This window comes from Vigna umbellata, chromosome 2, assembly GCF_029865625.1.
Source record: "Vigna umbellata cultivar VRB3 chromosome 2, Vumbellata_1.0, whole genome shotgun sequence".
NCBI lineage: Eukaryota > Viridiplantae > Streptophyta > Magnoliopsida > Fabales > Fabaceae > Vigna > Vigna umbellata.
Genome location: NC_142166.1, coordinates 39,603,850 through 39,623,829, shown reverse-complemented (window position 1 = coordinate 39,623,829; position 19,980 = coordinate 39,603,850). Strand labels below are relative to the sequence as shown.

At 29.8% G+C, this 19,980-nt stretch overlaps 2 protein-coding genes across 2 annotated transcripts; one reads left to right on the top strand and one right to left on the bottom strand.

Annotated features, from left to right (window-relative positions):
• The first annotated feature begins 3,766 nt into the window (after positions 1–3,766).
• On the top strand, positions 3,767–4,785 carry LOC124845003 (putative calcium-binding protein CML44). Its single transcript, XM_047322020.2, has one exon. The coding sequence runs from the start codon at positions 4,114–4,116 to the stop codon at positions 4,579–4,581; it is 468 nt and encodes a 155-aa protein (XP_047177976.1). The 5' UTR covers positions 3,767–4,113; the 3' UTR covers positions 4,582–4,785.
• Positions 4,786–14,201: 9,416 nt separating this feature from the next.
• LOC124845002 (BTB/POZ domain-containing protein) lies at positions 14,202–16,950 on the bottom strand. Its single transcript, XM_047322019.2, has 2 exons — positions 16,509–16,950; positions 14,202–14,940 (listed from the first exon to the last, which is right to left on the bottom strand). The coding sequence occupies exons 1-2, from the start codon at positions 16,824–16,826 to the stop codon at positions 14,491–14,493; spliced, it is 768 nt and encodes a 255-aa protein (XP_047177975.1). The 5' UTR covers positions 16,827–16,950; the 3' UTR covers positions 14,202–14,490.
• Between the last annotated feature and the right edge of the window lie 3,030 nt (positions 16,951–19,980).

Below are 19,980 nucleotides of genomic sequence, written 5' to 3'. Positions count from 1 at the left end.
TTTCCATGCTTAGAGTTTTTGGTTCTTTATGTTATGCTTCAACCACTGGACCCAAACAGAAATTTGATCCAAGGTCTAGAGAAGGAGTTTTTCTCGGCTATCAATTTGGCACAAAAGGCTATATTATTTTAGACTTACAAAACAAAGACATATTTGTCTCTAGAGATGTTGTTTTCTATGAGTCCCACTTTCCTTTTACTGACAAACACGAAGCCCAAGAAAAAGGAAAAGAAAAATTATTTCCTCCACATATCAAAACCTTCCATGACTTTGATCCCCTCCATTTTACACCTCAGGACCCACTTCCATCACACACTTCCATTTCACCTCAAACCTTACCTTCTCCAACAACTTCACCCTCTCCACAAATTTCACCGTCAACTTCTCCATCCCAGTCAATCTCACCACATATCTCTTCATCACCTCATCCAAACCCTAGTCCTTTCATACCAAGACGAACCACTCGTGGCTCTAAACCTAATGTTCGACTTGCGGATTTTGTTTGCTACAACATAGAGACCAAATCAAATCAATCATCATCAACGTGCAGGTATCCTATTCAATCTGTTCTTTCTTCCATTACTGAGTCTGAGCGTCACTATGTCATGAACCTTATTTCTGAGATTGAGCCCCGAAGCTATCAAGAAGCAATTTTGAAGCCGTGTTGGAAAGAAGCCATGAAGGATGAAATTGAGGCTTTAAAGCTAAACAAAACTTGGGAGATTGTGGAAACTCCTAAGAATGTCAAGCCCATAGGATGTAGATGGGTTTACAAAATCAAAAGAAAACCAGATGGGAGTGTGGAACGATATAAGGCGAGGCTTGTTGCAAAAGGATTCTCCCAAGTTGAAGGGATAGACTTCTTTGAAACCTTTTCTCCAGTGGTTAAAATGACTACCATACGAGTTATCCTTGCCCTAGCTTCCATAAATAATTGGTGTTTGCAGCAATTGGATGTTAGTAATGCATTTCTACACGGAGACTTGTCCGAGGAAGTTTACATGACGCTTCCTCAAGGTCTATATGGGTATGAATCCTCACAATGTTGCAAGCTCAAAAAATCTCTCTATGGGCTAAAACAAGCAAGTCGAAAATGGTATGAGAAACTTTCTAACCTTCTTCTCTCATCTGGTTATTCTCAATCACATGCTGATCACAGCTTGTTTATCAAGCATGAGAAAGGGAAATTTACTGGTTTATTGATATACGTTGATGATATTGTTTTAACTGGCAACTCTCCCATTGAAATAACAAAGCTCAAGCATATACTTCAATCTACTTTTCGAATTAAAGATTTGGGAGAACTCAAATTTTTTCTTGGGTTAGAAGTAAGTAGGTCTGATGATGGCATCTTTGTATCTCAACGGAAATACTGCCTTGAGTTGCTTTCAGATTCAGGATTATTGGGTTGTAAACCGAGTTCCACTCCTATGGATAGCTCTCTTCGCTTAAAACAAGCTAATTCAAGTGAAATACTTGATGATCCCCTATCCTATAGGCGACTCATTGGTCGTTTGATTTACCTCACAACGACTCGTCCAGACATCGTCTTTGCGACTCAGCAATTAAGTCAGTTCATGGCAAATCCTGCAACGTCTCATTTAGGTGCTGCAAACAGAGTTATTAAATACTTGAAAGGTTGTCCAAACAAGGGGCTCTACTTCAAACGGAATTCCCCTATCCACCTAATTGGGTTTAGTGATGCCGATTGGGCAACTTGCGTCTCCACACGCCGATCAGTCACAGGTTATTGTTTCTTCATAGGGAACTCTTTAATTTCTTGGAAAACCAAAAAACAGAATACTGTGTCTCGTTCTTCCTCCGAAGCAGAATATAGAGCACTTGCTACTAGTACCTGTGAGTTGCAATGGTTAACTTACCTTCTCAATGATCTCAAAATTCAGTGTTCTAAGTCCGCAGCACTTTATTGTGATAATCAAAGTGCTTTACACATTGCTGCAAATCCAGTCTTTCATGAAAGAACAAAACACTTGGAGATAGATTGCCATTTGGTTCGAGAAAAAGCACAAGCAGGATTAATGAAGCTCCTTCCTGTTCCATCATCTCGACAACTTGCTGATATCTTCACCAAAGCTCTTCCTCCTCAGCCATTCCATGCAAACTTGTCCAAGCTAGAGATGGTTGACACCCCTCTCCAGCTTGCGGGAGGCTAACAAACTTGTACTATATTCCTTTATAACAAACTTGCAATCTCCGCACCACTCTGCCGCACCACTCCGCACCACTATGCTGCACCACTCCTTTTCTTTTTGTCCATTCTGCTTTTGTTATTTTGTCTTTTATGCTATTAGTATTCTAGAATAGAAGGAAATATTGTATATAAATATTGGATGACCTATTACTGAGATAATTTGATTATTTCCAAATACTTTCACCTTTTTATCATCTTTCGTTTTAAAAACAACTTAACTTTTGGTTGCATTATCGATATTTACTTTGAACCAATAATCTAAATAAAATAAAATTACTTAAATTAAAAGAAAATGTCTATGAGAACAAGTTTATATATAAAAAAAATTAACACCTTAAAATTAGATATGTCATTATGTATGAAATTAAAAGAAGAAGAAACAATCATTCTTACAAATCATAAGATGAATCAAATAGCAAAAGATAAATTAAATATTTATTAAAAAATCCATAAAAATAATATGATTTTGGATTAAAAATGGTATTAATGCTTCATCTAGAGTCATTTCACACCTCATTATATATTTTTAGCAAATTTAATGGAAGGATCCGCAAAACCGACCTTGACTTAACACACGCGTTCTCAACGCGCATTGCCTCCTTTTTTTTAATGATATTAGCACCACGTATCTTCCATTTCGCATTCAAAATTTTATTTTAAAAACTCTTATCAAATACCACCACAACTCTTTTAGCTATTCCAATTTACTTTCTTTTACGTACCATTCAAATAATTCCTAAACTTACATCCTAAATTTATCTTAGTTTCTTCATTAACTCGCTTTCTAATCAATTCCTTCAGTTCAAATAAAATTAAATGTTCAGACGGTCAACCATATGATAAAATTAATATATGTTATAATAATAAAACAAATATATGACTCGGTAAGGAAAAATAATATATATAAGCCGTTGTGAAATAATTATATGTTTATTGAGGTAGTATTTGCGAGTAAAAAAAAGGAATAAGCGTCATTCACAGTTCTCTGTTGACTGTCATTTCAACAAAACATTTATTTTTATTTAGCACTTGATTATGTTCCTACCTCTTGTAATAGACATTTTAATAAGGTTTAGATAAAAGAAAACCCTATGTTTATTAACATAATATAATTAATATCGACAGTTAAATATTTTATAGTTATTATTTATGATAAACATGTTATTATTAATTATTTTATTATTATATTTAAGATAAATATTATTTCAATAATATATAAATCTTATTTACTGATTTTATAAATACAATCAGTATTCTTTATAAATAATAATTCAAATTTATTATATTTTTAAATATTTTAAATTTTTTACTAATTTAAATGTCTGATAAATTTTTAAAGTAAATCTACTTCTTTTAAACAGAAATAAATGTCATTCCAACTATAATAAAAACTTTCAAATATCATAGTTAGAATTTTGTCATTTGTCCATAAATTTTTATTTAAGATTTTCGCAAATTTCTGCTCAAGATCTTGATACCATTTGATTTTAATTCACCAACTAACGTATATATCTTCCAATAATTAATGCCAACATTTTTTTCCTACAAAGATTAATTACAAAATAATATTATCGTAAACACCATGTACTTAGATTAATAACTGGGTGAAATAAAAAAGTAGAACAGCTTTCTCAGAAAATAGTAGGAAACTTCGCACAAACAGGGTAGGCGTAGACAATTCCCCTTGCACAAACTACAGTTATTCCCGTACACAAAGTACAAATCCCAGAATCTATAAATACTACAGATACAGGACATGGTTTGGTAAACGTAAACCTCTGTTTTCATATATAAAGGTATTCGTGAGTAATAGGAAGCACCGAAAGAAGAGCAGAGTGCATGATATTTATTTGTCATACTCATAAACCCTAAAGGCTTTTTAGATTTCTGTTGTTCAGAATATGTGTCTGCTAACCCAGTCTGATTTGAAGCGTATTTTTGAGAAAGTCGACGTCAATGGCGATGGGTTGCTGAGCCTTGAGGAGCTGAATCGGATGCTTGAAATCACTGGTACTTGTCAGTACAGCATGCAAGAGTTGGAATCGCTGGTGGAAACGAAGAGCCTTGGTTTCAGCGAGTTCTTGTTCTTTTACAACTCCATTTCGGAGCAGCAGAATGGAGAAAGCAGAGGAAGTGGTGAGGCAGAGGAATTGGAGAGCGACCTGGTCAAAACCTTCAAGGTCTTTGACTTGGATGGCGATGGCTTCATCACCAGCCACGAGCTTGAGTCTGTCTTGAAAAGGCTTGGCATGTGGGATGACACCAACTGCAATGATTCTACAACCATGATTCGATTCTATGACACCAACTTCGATGGTCGTCTTGATTTTCAGGAATTCAAGAATATGATGTTGGTTTCCAGAGCCTGATCCTCCTCCTCTGTTTCTGTAAATATGTGTTTTATCATCATCAACGTTATTCATAAGTCTTCTCTCTGTGCAACTCTGTTGCTGTTTATATTACTTTCTCCTTTTTCTTTTCTTTTTTATGTAGGAAAGAAAGAAAATGAAAGTTTTGAAATTTAGTTTCAATGAAAGTAAATAAAGAAGAAAAATAAAGTTTTGAAATTTAGATTCAATGAAAGTAAATAAAGAAAAACTTATAAAGAATCCGATTTTTATTCTTTGTATTTTATCATGTCATTTATACTTAACCATTTTTTAGTTTGTATACAACTATAACTATTTATTTTCAATAGTGTTTTTCTTAATTGATAAAAATTATTACATGAATTTTAATTCGTTTTAAAAACATTCTTGAAAATGTGTGACGAATAAATTTTTTTTTGTTAAATGATAAAAAACGACGTTAACGTAGATGATTTTATTATATGGAAATGAAATTTAAATTATTATGTGAAATTCAGTAAAAGAAAAGAAAAAACAAAAAGTAAAGGAAAGAAAAACAAAACAAAGTTTTCTCTCTCTGTTCGTCATACACCCTGTCATGTCATGATTATTAACCTCAGAAGTCGTCATTGGACCAACTAGCCTTAAACAGAACCACCGTAAGGTCATTGGAAACCACTGCATGAATGGATTTGAAACTTTTCATCGCGCACAGAGAGAAAACCCTTAAATCGCGAGTTTCATCATCTCCCCTACGACAACCTCGCCTCCATGCGCCCCTACATCTCCCTCTTCACACAACCGTGAGAACCACTATTGTCCAAAACCTACAAAAGAACACAGTCACAGATTTGCGAATTCGAACTACTTAAACCCACAATCTCACTGTGAAGCACAATGCCTTTATGGAACCTGCAAAAACATCCAAATCACAAAACCCAGATTGCGAACTCGTCTTCTCCTCCATCGTGCCTCCATAAGCAAGCATATCACACCTGCAATCAAAGAATCAACCAAAAAATCCTTCATCGCTGACCAGACAGATCTCCATGCGAAGCCACCATTGACTTTGTTGTAATCCAAAATCGCGTCACCACAAATCACTCAGGTTCGTTCTTCCGTAATCCACAAAGCTCAATCGCGAGTTCATCGTGAATCATAAACTTATCATCTACGAAATCCAAATCCAAAATAATCTCGCACCACCATGATCCACTTCGCACCTGCATTCGCGATCCATACCTGCAAGGAATAAAACTCAAAACGCGAACTAGAGGAACACCGCGAAGAACGAACCAAAATGCGAACCAGAGAGACACCGCAAAGGACGAACCAAAACGCGAACATGTTTATCATTTTCTTCCTCATGAAGCCTTCGCTGCCACCAACACACCATGAAAAGCAATCTTGTTACCCGAAATCCCCACCCCTAATTTTCACTGTACCAAATCTCTAATTTTTTTTCTAACCTCGGTATCCAATTAAACAATATCATATCATAAATTAAACCTCAAATTTCACATAACAATTTAAATCATATTTTCACGTAATAAAACTATTTACGTGATATAAAACGAACTATTTACGTGATATAAAACGAGATATCCGAATTGAAATTCTTGTACTGATAAACATACGAGGATTTTAATATTTTTTAATTGAATGTGAGATTTTAATTCGATATTTTGTTTCATAAATTTAAATCTACAAGAATTTGAATATTCGAATTTTTAGTTTTGAAAGCATGAATAAATTTAGCAAAATCAGCTGTCATGACGGGATGAAGTTCCATTCCATCCGTACTAAGTTTACTTCGTGTCAAGAAAAAAGAAAAAAGAAGATGATAAAATGTTTGTATTTGCTTTTTCCAGTTTTAAGAATACTTATTTAAAAGTAGTTTCAAAATTTAAGACAGTTTGGGTGGAAAATTAATTGTATGGAAATTGAACAACTTTTTTTTTTTATATTTTCTCTCTTACTAAATAAAAAATATCGTGTCTTTCTCCTTTTAATTTTCTTTCTGGTGCCTTAATGATAAAAACTTAACAGAAAAATACATAAAAAAAGTTAGTTGAAGCAGTTTTATATGGTTAAACTGCTCTAGAAGTACAAGGTTGAAGAGTTTCGTTTCTGCGACTGAAAGTATGTAATGTGCGACCAAAACTGGCTGCGTGGGGGCTTTGTAGTTTTTTCTTGCATTCACTAATCTTTTCACATTTACAAAAATTAGGAAAAATATATTTTTGATGTGATATTCTTTTGACTGTAATAGGCTAACTTCTAAGTCTTTAATTGTAGCTTTCTTCTTGTGTTTATCTTTAAAGAAAATAGAAAAACCAAAGACGACTTTTTTATAAAATGATCTCACGTATTCTAGAGGTACCATTTATAGTTGCATTTAACTAGCTATCAATGAAAACATCATTTCTTAATTAACATTAAAATCATAGACTTTGTAAATTAAAACCAATAATATTGACTAGCTACGTCTTTTATGGGTGTTGCTACCTCTACCTCCACCTCCACAGCCTTCTCCCTCCACCTCCCCAATTATCTTTAATTCCAATTATATCCTTAAAGTTAAAATTTTTTATTTTTATTATTTTAATATTTTAATATTTTAATATTTTAATATTTAAATATAAACTAATATAAATATACATTATTAAAATACATTAAAAAGATATTCAAAAATAATAAATCAAAATATTAAAATATCTAATAAAATAATAACAGAAACATAAAATTAAAACAAAGCTTAAACGGATGACATCCTTCAACGGATGTCAACATCCGTTTAAGGCGAAACGGATGTCGACATCCGTTTTGCCTTAAACGGATGTTGACATCCGTTGAAGGATGTCATCCGTTTAGGCTTCGTTTTCATTTTAGTTTTAGGGTTAAAGGATTATTGGAAAGATTATTGGAAGGATTATTGGAAGGGTTTAGGGTTTAGGATTATTGGAAGGATTATGACTACGTACCTGGAGAGGAACCACGACAAGCACACTACACCACAAACGCACTGCACCACGTACTGCACCGAAAGCAAGAGGAAGATTGCTTGATAATTCTTTTCACGATCACTGAGCTTTGCAGAAAAATATTTTACTCATACAAGGAACTACGTAGGTTATCAGTGAAATATGTTATAAATGAGTAAAATTAAAAAACAATAATTCTAAAAATAAAATTTTACTGAGGGGCAAAATAGTAAAGGGGAGGTGGAGGGAGAAGGCTGTGGTGGTGGAGGGAGCAACAACCGTCTTTTATTAATCTCAATGCCCAAACTTTCAAAATAGCCCATATAATTGGTTGAATCATTTTTACCTTGGGCAGAGTATTAATGCCAAATACACCATATTGTTTTAAAAAGTAATTTTGAGTACTTATATTGATAACATGAAGTCTTTGTACTATTGAATTATCAAAAGTTGTTTTCACAAAAAAAAAATATTTGAATTTTTCAACAACTACATTAAAACTCTATCTAACACGATATTTCATTAATTTACAGTACAGAATTGGTGTATCATTCATAAATAGAAATTTTAGTTTACTAAATTATTCGTATGCTGTAAAAAATATGCAAATAAATTTAGCATGCAGTTGGAAATTTGAAAACGAATTTCCATAATCACAGAAGAAAAATATACCCTTTCTTCATTGCATTGAATTGTTTATAGCAATTATTTCAAAATTATAAGTGAAAAAACTGATGGATCCGCGTATTTAAGTCTAATTTGACTTTAACCTGACAAAAATGTGTTGGATCGAGTTAATATGTTACTTAATAAGAGGTCGATTTTTACAATCTGACCCGTTGAATTATTGAGTTTACGAACTCGCTGAATTATTGGATTGAAATGGGTTCATGTCGTGCTGCTATATTGCATTTGAATAATTTATCACTTATTTGAATATAATATCCGGTGTGTATTTGGATTTCTCATAATATATCAAAACATGTTCGTACCTTAAATAATTTTTATTCACACAATCATTCGATCACTAGAATACTAAAAATTTAAAAAATTAACAATTAACTCCATTATCATTTTTTCGTTCAATGTTCATCATTTTCCTTTTCAGGGTTATTTGATGTAGCATTAGAAGAACTCTCCTCGTCCACTCTTCCATCTTCATCAACATCATCATCTAAATCACGAAATTCATGTTTCTAGGTAGAACTACAAATTATTGCTTCAACATTTTTTAGCAATTGATGACTTCTATACTTATTCAAAATCTTTTAACCAATATTGAAATCAAATTCATATGCAAATGTCAGGCTGGTTGTACTAGCCTACCAGATTGAGTGAGGACGAGTTTTTTATATTTAAGTTTTTTTTTAATAATGCTAGACAAGAGTCAACTCCTTATGTTTAACTTTTTAATCATGTCGAATCACCGAATTAAAGAAGTCATCTCAACTTGCTTTTCTTTACCGGACTAACGTGTCGAACTAAATTATTTTTGTTACTCCTATATACAAGTGTCACATAATTACACAATACAAAATGAAAGTCATTAAATAAGATTGAACTGACTACATAAATGCGTAAAGATACAAATAAATACATTATTTAAATTTGATTTGCAATCGAAAGATTTAATGTCATTATTTCTACATATCACAAGGCTAATTAATTTTTGCCAGCACAATAACAATAATAATAATAATAATAATAATAATAATAATAATAATAAGGGTTAAATATGTTTTTAGTCCCTAAACTATTGGCCGTTTCTGGTTTTCGTCCCTCTTTCAAAGTAAGGTACAATTTGGTCCTCATTCTTTTCGAAACGTTCGTTTTAGTCCTCGAAAACTAAACACTGTTTAAAAATTTGGTCCTCATTTAGCAACAAATGAGGACTAAAACCAAAATTCTGAGGACTAAAACGAACGTTTCGAAAATAATGAGGACTAAATCGTACCTTACTTTGAAAGAGGGATGAAAACCAGAAACGACCAATAGTTTAGGGACTAAAAACATATTTAACCCTAATAATAATGATGATTATGTACTAATAATAATATTTAATATATTATTTTTAAACTATTTTAGGTCTCTATATAAATATGTCATTTTATTGAAATAAAAAATAATTAATTTGGAAATAAATGAATATTAAAATATATATTTGATTAAAAGTTGAATATATTAATTTATTTAATTTTAAAATCTAAAATGGTGGTTAATAGGAGCAAGAAAGTAGTGTATATTGGTGTAAGCATTTATATAGTGAGTAGATTATAGGTAGGGCATGAAAAGTGAGTTTATGTGAAATTTCATTGTATAACATTATATAGTTGCAAAATCTCTATTTTGTGTACATATACAATGAACCGTGTTGAATAAACTTTGTTTAGTTGAACAAATTGTCAAATTTAAAATCTACGCTTTCATTTTTTATTTTTATTCTATCATCATCTATCTGGCGGCTTTAAAATACCGCAACATTTATAACACTTTCATTTTTTTTTCTTCGCCCTATACCGTGGCATTAATAAATGGTTCGTGTTCTCTGTTGTCATCTAATAAAAGTTAAATTATGTCATTTATTTTCATATTTTAGAAAAATATTAAATCTGTTTTTTTTATGTTTCTTAATTTGATTTTTATTTTATGAAATTTGATGTAACCAGGTATTTTGATGTCACAGTTTATGTTTTTTTCTTAATTTTTATTTTATTTTTAACGTTTTAAATGTAGTAATAATTATGTAACAAGTATTACATGTCATTATCATATATTATTGTCTTAGTATTAATTTAATCATAAATAATATATACATACTTTTATTAAGTATTTTCAACAATATTAAGTTTATTTAAATTTATATTTTTTATTGAATTTTATTTTAAATTATTTTAAAATTGTAAATAGAAAGTAATGTTAATAGAAAAAAAATCAAAATTAATTTTAACTAACAAATATGCTAAACTTGTTCATCAATTACATTTCACAAAATAAAATAAATTTATTAATTTTTTCAAATTTTAAATTATTGTATATTTTTAAAATATGAAAAATTCAATAATTTTTATATAAATATTTGATTTGGTTTAAAAATATCAATTTTATAAAATTCAAATGTAAAATTTTAAATAATTTTATAACAATTTATAAAATTTAGAAGAATTTCAAATAAAGTTTAATATAAAATATAAAAATAAATAAGTTTAATCAAGATAAAAGTATTTAATAAAAGTATCGATTTTTTAATCAAAATATTTGTATAATATTTATACATAATTTTATTTTCAATATGAAGAAAAATAAAATTATTTAATTTTAGAAAAAATTCAAACAAAAATAAAAATATACGGATCAAATTAAAAGTAAAATAATAACACGTACATAACAGTAACACGATATGTAACATCAACTTAACACGTGAATTTTTTTTTCTTAAATTAAAAAAATAAAAAATTACGAATTGACATGACACTTTATAATATTATTAATACAGTAGTGACAAAAAGAATATAATTAAATTAAAATTTTAGAAGAATCAAATTAAGATGCATAAAAGTAAGAGATTGATTTGAGATTACTTTAAAAAAACAAATGATAACCTTTAATAAATATTCACTCGTAATATTGTGAAGATATTAAAATTACTTTTATTAATAAAACATATAAATAACAATATTAAAAGTAGTTCGTTAATGAATATAATAAATTTAAAATATGAATTATTCATATGATAATAATTCTTAGATATCATAAATAAAAGTGATGATAAAAAAGAACGAAAACATGATGAATGCTCTGATTTAAGGTTTTTATATAGTTTTTTACTAGAACATATAATTCAACTAACCTGTAATTTGAGAATAAAAATTATAACTTTAAAAAAAGAAAAATCAAATTTCATATTTTTTTTTTCTTTTAAATGTGTGATTGCTCGATGGTGATTATGGATCTAAAAACCAACAAAGTTAAACTGAACGACATAATACGTTATATTGTTTGCTTTTAAAATTAATAATATAGTATCCAAAAATTCGCTTTTCAACATGATTATTTTATAATAAATTTCTAATTTGTAATGGACATGAACTGATTATCTATTGGTAATGGTTTTTAGGATGAATGATTGTTCAATAAATAACACATGATAAAATTATTATAAAATTTGGTCCGATTAAGTTCATATTCCATAATCAATTTTAACTTAATCAAATATTTATTGATAAAGCAAGTGTACTACTCCTTGAAAGTGGAAGATTGAAGGTATTTAAAGCAATTGGATGGTATTGGGGTGATCTTGAAATACTGTACAACAGTTTTGACCATACTTTCTGAGTTCATTTTGAAAGACCTATTTTCTTCTTCTTTGTATATTGTCATTACTGCGAAAGTTCTCCAAATCAAGTTCACATTCTTTGACAAAATGTTTAACTTATGAAAAATCTTCTATGTGCATTTCTAATTTCTTTCTATTAGTCACAAGAATTGATGTTTACACATATCAATTCTATATATATATATATATATATATATATATATATATATATATATATATATATATATATATATGCGTAAACGTGTATGCAAAATGATAAGTAATTATTTAACATAATTAACAAATTATTGAGATGTCATGTATACCCTCAACCAGCTTGAACCTTAATATTAAAATTAAGGTTACATGATACGGTGATATTAAAATAAAATAATTTATACCTTTAAATATTGTCATGTTAAATTATATTAATTTAAGAATTGGTTCATGTAATTTAAAATATAAATTTGATATAAAGATTTTAATATGATGATTATTAGAATATAAAAGTATTAAAGTTATAGGGATTATTTTAGAGTTATTAAAATTAATTTTTCTCTTCTCACTTCAATAAAGGGTATTTTGGTATTTTATTAAAGTTGGTAAAATATCATAAAAGAGAAAAATGTTTTACTTCTGTAGACATGTTAAGTTTCTGAAAAGAGAGAAAAAGTAACGTTCTTAGAAAGAAAAAGAAACAGTGACTTTGACAGAAAAAAACATACTTTTTCTATATCATGAAGAAAGCATCAAAGAGTAGTAAGAGAAGGGAGAAAAATTGACATGAAAGAACTATACAATAGATCCAGGTAAGTTATCTTCTATTATGTATATAAAAATAGTGAGAATCATGAAATTTCAAGATCCTGTATATTTTCATTTAATTAAAATTATAAAAATTGCTTACATGTCATACTATTTTTGACTTATACATTATTAACAACAAATTTATTGACTCTATCATTATTTAATATAAGGCAGACTATTTTATTCATATAATATTCAATTATCATGTCATACTATTTTTGACTTATACATTGTCAACAACAAATTTATTGACTCTATCATTATTTAATATAAGGCAGACTATTTTATTCATATAATATTCAATTATAAATAGATTTTGATTAGAGACTATTAAGGAATTTATAATAGAGAAATCTATATTTTTATCGATCATAAGTTAAAATAAAATAAATTTACTATTTTATTCTATTTTTTTATTTAATATAACATTTTGAAGGATATAGAACTTATGCATGTGACTCAAAGTGTTAATGAGACACTTTTAAAATAATTCAAAATAATTTTTGTATTTATTTGTAATCATTATGATATGTTTAGACATGTGATTTGATGTATAGGTAGTTAAATTATCATGTAAGAACAAGAAATATAAGAATAGTCTTAATTAAGGCCATTTGAATCTTACTAGTTGTACTGGTTGTGATGAAATATGATTGAATTGGCAGTGTAATTGGTGTATTAAGGTGTACTAATTTGTTGATAAAATAATGTATATGTTAAAAAATGCGTGGTGTTGTTTGATCTGGTTGGTAAAGTAAGAGAAGCAAGGCTTGCTGGATGAGTTTGTGAAAAATGCTTTCAGTAGTTTATCACTAAACAAAAGTTTTAAACAAGTTTTGGTGAACTCAGAAAAATCATGGTCGTTGGGGTGAATTGAGAACTCGTTACACAAATTTCTAAGGATTTGTTTCCAGTATTATTTGCAGTTATTTTTATTTCCTTCTTATTGTTCTTTCTCTTCAACTAAATACATTTATTTTATATATTACTTTCAATCGTTTTTATTTGAATAATGCTATTTCTGTTACCTCTACAATTTATCATTTATCACAATTATTACAATAGTTCATATAAAGCCACCTCTTTTCGTGAATCATTGAGCCATAATTTCTTGGAGTAGACTCGTTAAATAGATATGATTCTGGTGAATTATAGACATACAAGAATCTAACATATATTCTGCAACTGCAAACCACGTTTAGCAACAGTTTTCGCAGTTTATTAGCCTCGTGTAAATACATTTACCTAAACAATGTGCCCCTGGTGCTTATGATGTCAATGTCAAGCTGGATATCTTTAACTAAGTTAAATCAGGGATACAAAATGCAACAAAATTGTTAGGAGACTCACTGCAATTTTTGAGTCAGAACCAGCACTAAGCTTTTATTCCAAAGCCCACAAAGGAAAACATCATCACTATCACTTATCACACCTCCAACGCCACACTTCCCTGACTTGGAGCCTGCCATAAATATCTCCACCTATATCTTTTATATTTCTTATTCCTCCCAAAGAAGTCAGTCAGCAACAACAGCACAAACGGAAGAAATATGGTATTTCAATAGTAGAAACATTTAGAAGAAACCATGGGGAAGCCCCATCACTACTCACGGCATTGATACAAATTATCTATTATCCAGTCCACGAAGAACCGAAAGGTTATCTAGAAAGAACAGTACTATTGCATGTTTAACTGCAGCAGTGTATGAAAATGTACAATTTATATACTACCACAGACTAATTGCCAATCAAGAATCTAATCCCAACAGAAGTGCCACCCCAGCTTAAAGCTGATTTCACTAACTTCCTTAGCTTTGTTCCTATAACCTAAAAGGTGCCTGCGGTGTTTAACTGCTTGCCAATATATGTTTCATATATTTCCACAACAAGACGAGGATTGGTGTCCACGAGCTCCGCATAATATTCGTTTTGAGTGAGCAAATCCATTTTGTCCAAGATCACTGCCAAGGACGCACTTCGTAATTGTTTGCAATTGTATTGATATGCAAAGGCATAGTTTGCAATAGCCCTATTCCAATTCATTTTGGCGATCAAATACTTCTCACAATATGTCTTCAGATGCTTCACTTGATACTTTTCTCCCAAAACCAACAGGTTACAGGCCATTTGGTTATCAAGGGGCGCTTCAGCAGTGTATAAGTAGTTAACAAAAGCGCGGAGGGTATCATGTGATACGTCAGAAATCTTGATGGTGCCACTCCGCCTTTCCTCCATATCATTCTCAAGCATTGCATTGAAAACAGGAGAGCGACTAACCTAATTGTATCATAAAATATCATTAGCTTCATTAAGAAAAGCCAAAACACAAGAATAAACAGTAGCAACGTCAATTTAGAAAATCTAATCAAGGATGCCAAACTGCACCAGAAAGCAATATCCAAAGAAAATGTCGTGCGTGTCTCGTCTAATGATTAAATAAAACAGGAAGGGAATAGAAGATTTCGTGTTAAATAATGTTAATCAATTTACATATCCAAATTGATTCCAATTAAATGTGGTGTGAACTACAAGTTTCTTGAATTCAGTCTACATACAGCTTCAGGGTCAATTCACCAGCCACTGACAAGGATTTCTTAATGAACATTTGAAAAGCAAAAATAAGAAACAAAAATACAAGGATTGGATTGGGAGACTATTTCCTCCTGTTTAGTTAACAGAGTGTAAGCACTAAAAGTTCAAATGAATGATTGAAACAAGTAATGGCATCAGTTTATTTAGAAGTTTCAGCATTTCACGAGCCATAAATACCCTTGGTTAAAACTGTTTGTCAATTCAATTGATCATTATTATGGCATATTATACCACTATTTCACTCACTGACATTACTGGCCTGTGGTTTTGAATGAAAAACCATATCCTCAATCAAATGCTGGTATGGGATGGATAGAGAGGACTGACCAGAACCATGAAAATTTTGATACCACTACTTCGGTCCTATCCGGATTTTGAACAAGATAGATAAAACAATCTAGTATGGCAAGCAGGACAAGGGAATTATTGCTTGAGTGTCATCACCTTAAAAGCTTGACTGTTTAGCTGTTAAGAAGCAGAGGGTTTGACCAAAGACATTTTGTCACCTTTAGCAAAACAAGTCTTGTCCCACGTTTTAACATGTTATTGCACAACATAAAATTTCTGTCAAGCAACCATTATTCACACTGCTTAAAACCTAAAACCAACAACATAGTCCTGAGTTGTTGTATAACTTAGTTATTTGGTTCGGTCCACAAATTTTATAACAACCTATTGTCAGGTTGGCTAACCGTTAGTTCTATTAGCTTATTTTCTTTCGTTGCAGGCTTTATTATGTTGAGAAGCAGATAGATTTTTGGTTGCCATGTCTATATGTAGATAATGTTGCATGGCTTTGTCTGATTCCAGAAATTCTTCTAATTTTCTCTAGTAACAGAATTGAGGAAGTTTGGACTCACTGGAAATGAGTTTGATATGAGTAGGCTGCCGTGGATGTAGGCTAGAGCGCATTGCCCTAATTGAACCACGTAAAATTTAGGTATTGTTTTTCTCCTATCCTAACCGTTTCATGGTTTGTTCTTGCTCCTTTGATTACTCTCGATTCTTTGGAGCAAGATTTGTGGTGGTTTATCTATTATTGGCTTAATTAAAAGTATACAATTTGAGCACAGAATTTGATCAATTAAAAATAATTAGACAAGACTAGACGAGGGATGAAGATCAGTGTTCTCCATACACAGTACCCACTACGGAGACTAAATCGGAGAACAATACATATATTATGTCGAAATTGATTACGAATTATAAATACACAAACACAAAAGCGCGACCAAAAAGAAAAATTGACTGACCAGAACATGCTTGTGAGCGGGAATGGGAGTGGCGTCGGAGTCGTCGACGGGAACGAGGACGATATCAGCGGTAGAAGGATTGACAGTGGGAGAGGAGAGTGTGAGGAAGGAGACCTTGGACTTGAGGTCATCGATCTCGAGGCGGAGCTCCTCCTCGGCCTCGTTGGCCTCTTGGTAGCACTCCCTGCAGGTTCCGGAGTCCATCATGTCGTATTGCTCCTCGCAGGAGAGGCACCGCATAATAAACTCATCCAAGTCGCTGTCGCTGTTCCCCGTCTGCCCCGCCGCCGCTGACGCCGTGCACCGCCGCGGAAGCATTCTTCGCTGATATGCTGTGCTGAATCACGCTCCTAACGACAAACTACCCTCGCCGATATACACAGTCAATATAGCCAATGCTACTCGAGAGAAACCTCCTTTTGTGAACCGTCATTGCCCTGCATTTTCTGTTCCATTATATAATGAAGATTAAGTTTTACGCGTTTTCTCTACAAATTTTATTTTTTCATAATCGTTTTTTAAATTAAAATCATTAATTTATCAATTTTACTCTTTAATTAATTAATTTTTAAAAACTTAATTATTTCAATTAAATTAAAATAACTATTCATGATAAAAAAAAACTGAAACTATTTTTTATTCCATATCAGTAGTCGAAAATTTGTGTAAAAACACATAAATATTTTGTTTTCCAGTTTTAACAATTTTTTAAATTAAAATAATTAACTTACCAGTTTTATTTTTAAATAACTGTCTTCTATTTAAACAGTTTTTAAAATTTAATTGATTTTATAAATTAAAATAACTATCTATAATAGGAGATTATTTTATTATAAAAACAAGTTATATTCATTTTTTAAATCATGATTTTATTATTTTTTAAAATTTGGTGGAATATGATTATCGTAAGCATTAGTTTTTTTTTACCATGCACTATTTTTGTTAGTAGTTCAGCATTTAACAATTAAAAAATAGTTTCCTTTAATCTATTATACAAATAATTTGTTTTTCATAATTTACTTCAGTTCAATTAACTATTTTTTTTAAGTTTAACATATTTAACATTTGTATAAAAACAAAATTTATATAGATACACATTATCTTCATATTATATATATATATATATATATATATATATATATATATATATATATTAATTGCTTACTTTATTCCTAATTTCACTATTTATAATTTTATTAATTAATCTTAATTTCATCCCTACCTTAAAAACATATCAATTACGTTATTTGCATCAATCAAGTTAATTTTGCAAAAGCAAAACAAAATTAATTATGTAATGACATGACAAAGAAGATATGCATTTTTTTCTCTCTTTTCTACAATGTAGACCCATCTTTTTCTCTCTTTTTAAGTCAAAGAAAAAAGAATAATACATTAATTGGTGCATAAAGATTTAAACTTAATATAATTAAAATAAGATATTTTTTTTTACTATATAACGTAACTTAAGTACACAACATTAAATATAAATAAAATATTATTGTAATTATAATTTTGACGAATTAGAAATAAATAATAAATTTATATTTTAAATTAAAAAATATTGAAATAAATTTATCAAAGTTTATTAATATATATTTTTCAAATAAATGTAAATTAAGAATGAATGAAAACGATTATGTTATTATTAAAATATTTATTATCATTGTGAGGTATTTAAATTTTGTTGTCTGTAATTAATAATTTTAAATAGGTTTACTATTAAACGTGTTTTATAATTTTTTTAATTAATATGAATTCTATTAAATAAATATCGTTATTAATTATTTTTCAATAATATATTTATTGATTTTAACTACACAAGTTTTATAACTTTGAGTTGCTTATCTAGATATTTTCAAAATTAAAGACTTAAATGATATTTTTATTTGTTTATTTATAAATTTTAACTTCTATTATTATATTTTTATATCGTACTATTAATTTCATTTTTTTATCTTAAAATATGTATAATTAAGTTTAAAGTAGAAAACATTATAATGTTAAATATATGTATACACTAGACATTTACATTAGCTATGTGTTAGGTGAGTAGTTAAACATAAAATATATTAAAAAATAACAATGGAAACATATACTATTACTAAAATTTTCAAATATAATATTCAAGTAATATTTTTTAAAGTGATGTTTAAAATGAAAGTATGATATAAAAAATTGAAATTAAAAATAGTGTTAATACAGATTGAATAAATTAATGAATCAATTTGAATTTCATCCATCATAACTTGCACAAATAAATTATTGAATTAATAATTTTAAAATCTCACACATCATGAACAAGTTGGCTTAGACATGTAGAATACGATATAAGATGTATTTCTTGTAATCATAAATAAAAGAAACTAAATTTTTATATACACATTAGTTAGTCATAGTACTTAACAGACCATAAATATTTTAAACCTAATATAGATTTAAACCTCGTTAGAAGATATACAAATTATTAAATAAAAAAAATCACAAAATATTATAGTAATTATTTTCCAATTAGTAGGAGATTTGCGAAGAACAAAAAAAATGGAGGTTATAGATGTTTTAAAAAAAAGGTAATTGGCATGATAATGGAGAAATGATGTACTCAAAGAAATGTCTATAGCACTTATTTCATCATTGAAGATGGTAGTTAAAATGTGTGTTCATTAATGTCATGCAATAATTAATGTATTATTTTTTTTATCTGACTCGAAGAGAGGGAAAGAGATGGGTATGTGTTGCGTGCAGAGGAGCATAGGAGAGAGAAAAAAATCCAAGTCTTTCTTACCAGGTCACCACACAATTAATTCTGTTTTTCACAATTAACATAATCAACTTGATTGGTGCAAATTAAATAAGGTGGGACAAAATTGATATTTTTTTAACATTGGGAAGAAAATTGACACTCAACAGTGAAACTATATATATATATATATATATATATATATATATATATATAAATAAGAAATTAGGGTAAAATCCAAATATATAGTATTAAACTATAAAGAAAATATCACATAATTAATAGAATATATCACTTAATAAATAGGAGAAAATGAAGCTCTATTAAAATCCTTAATATAATCATAAATTAAATTCACTACTGCATAATTGGGTTTTAACGTCACCGCGTAGACATCAGACCAAAAAATAATCAATGTAAATTATTGACCGGTGGCTCGACGTCTAGCTGCAGAATTGGGCTTTAAAGTCATTTTTTTCCGCCTTAGAGACGTCTGATCCCGCCACCCCGACGTCTATATTCGATTATAGACGTCGGTGCCCCTCCTAACGGACGTGTATATGTCTGACAGGTGGATGAAAAGTTATTTTTTTTCGCCGTACAGACGTCGGATCCCGCCATCCGACGTCTAAATGGCCTGACAGGGTAGGTGAAAAGTTATTTTGGACGTCATATTAGCGAGGGCCCCGACGTTTAGGCCAGAATAGACGTCGGTTCACCTAGGGAGCCGAC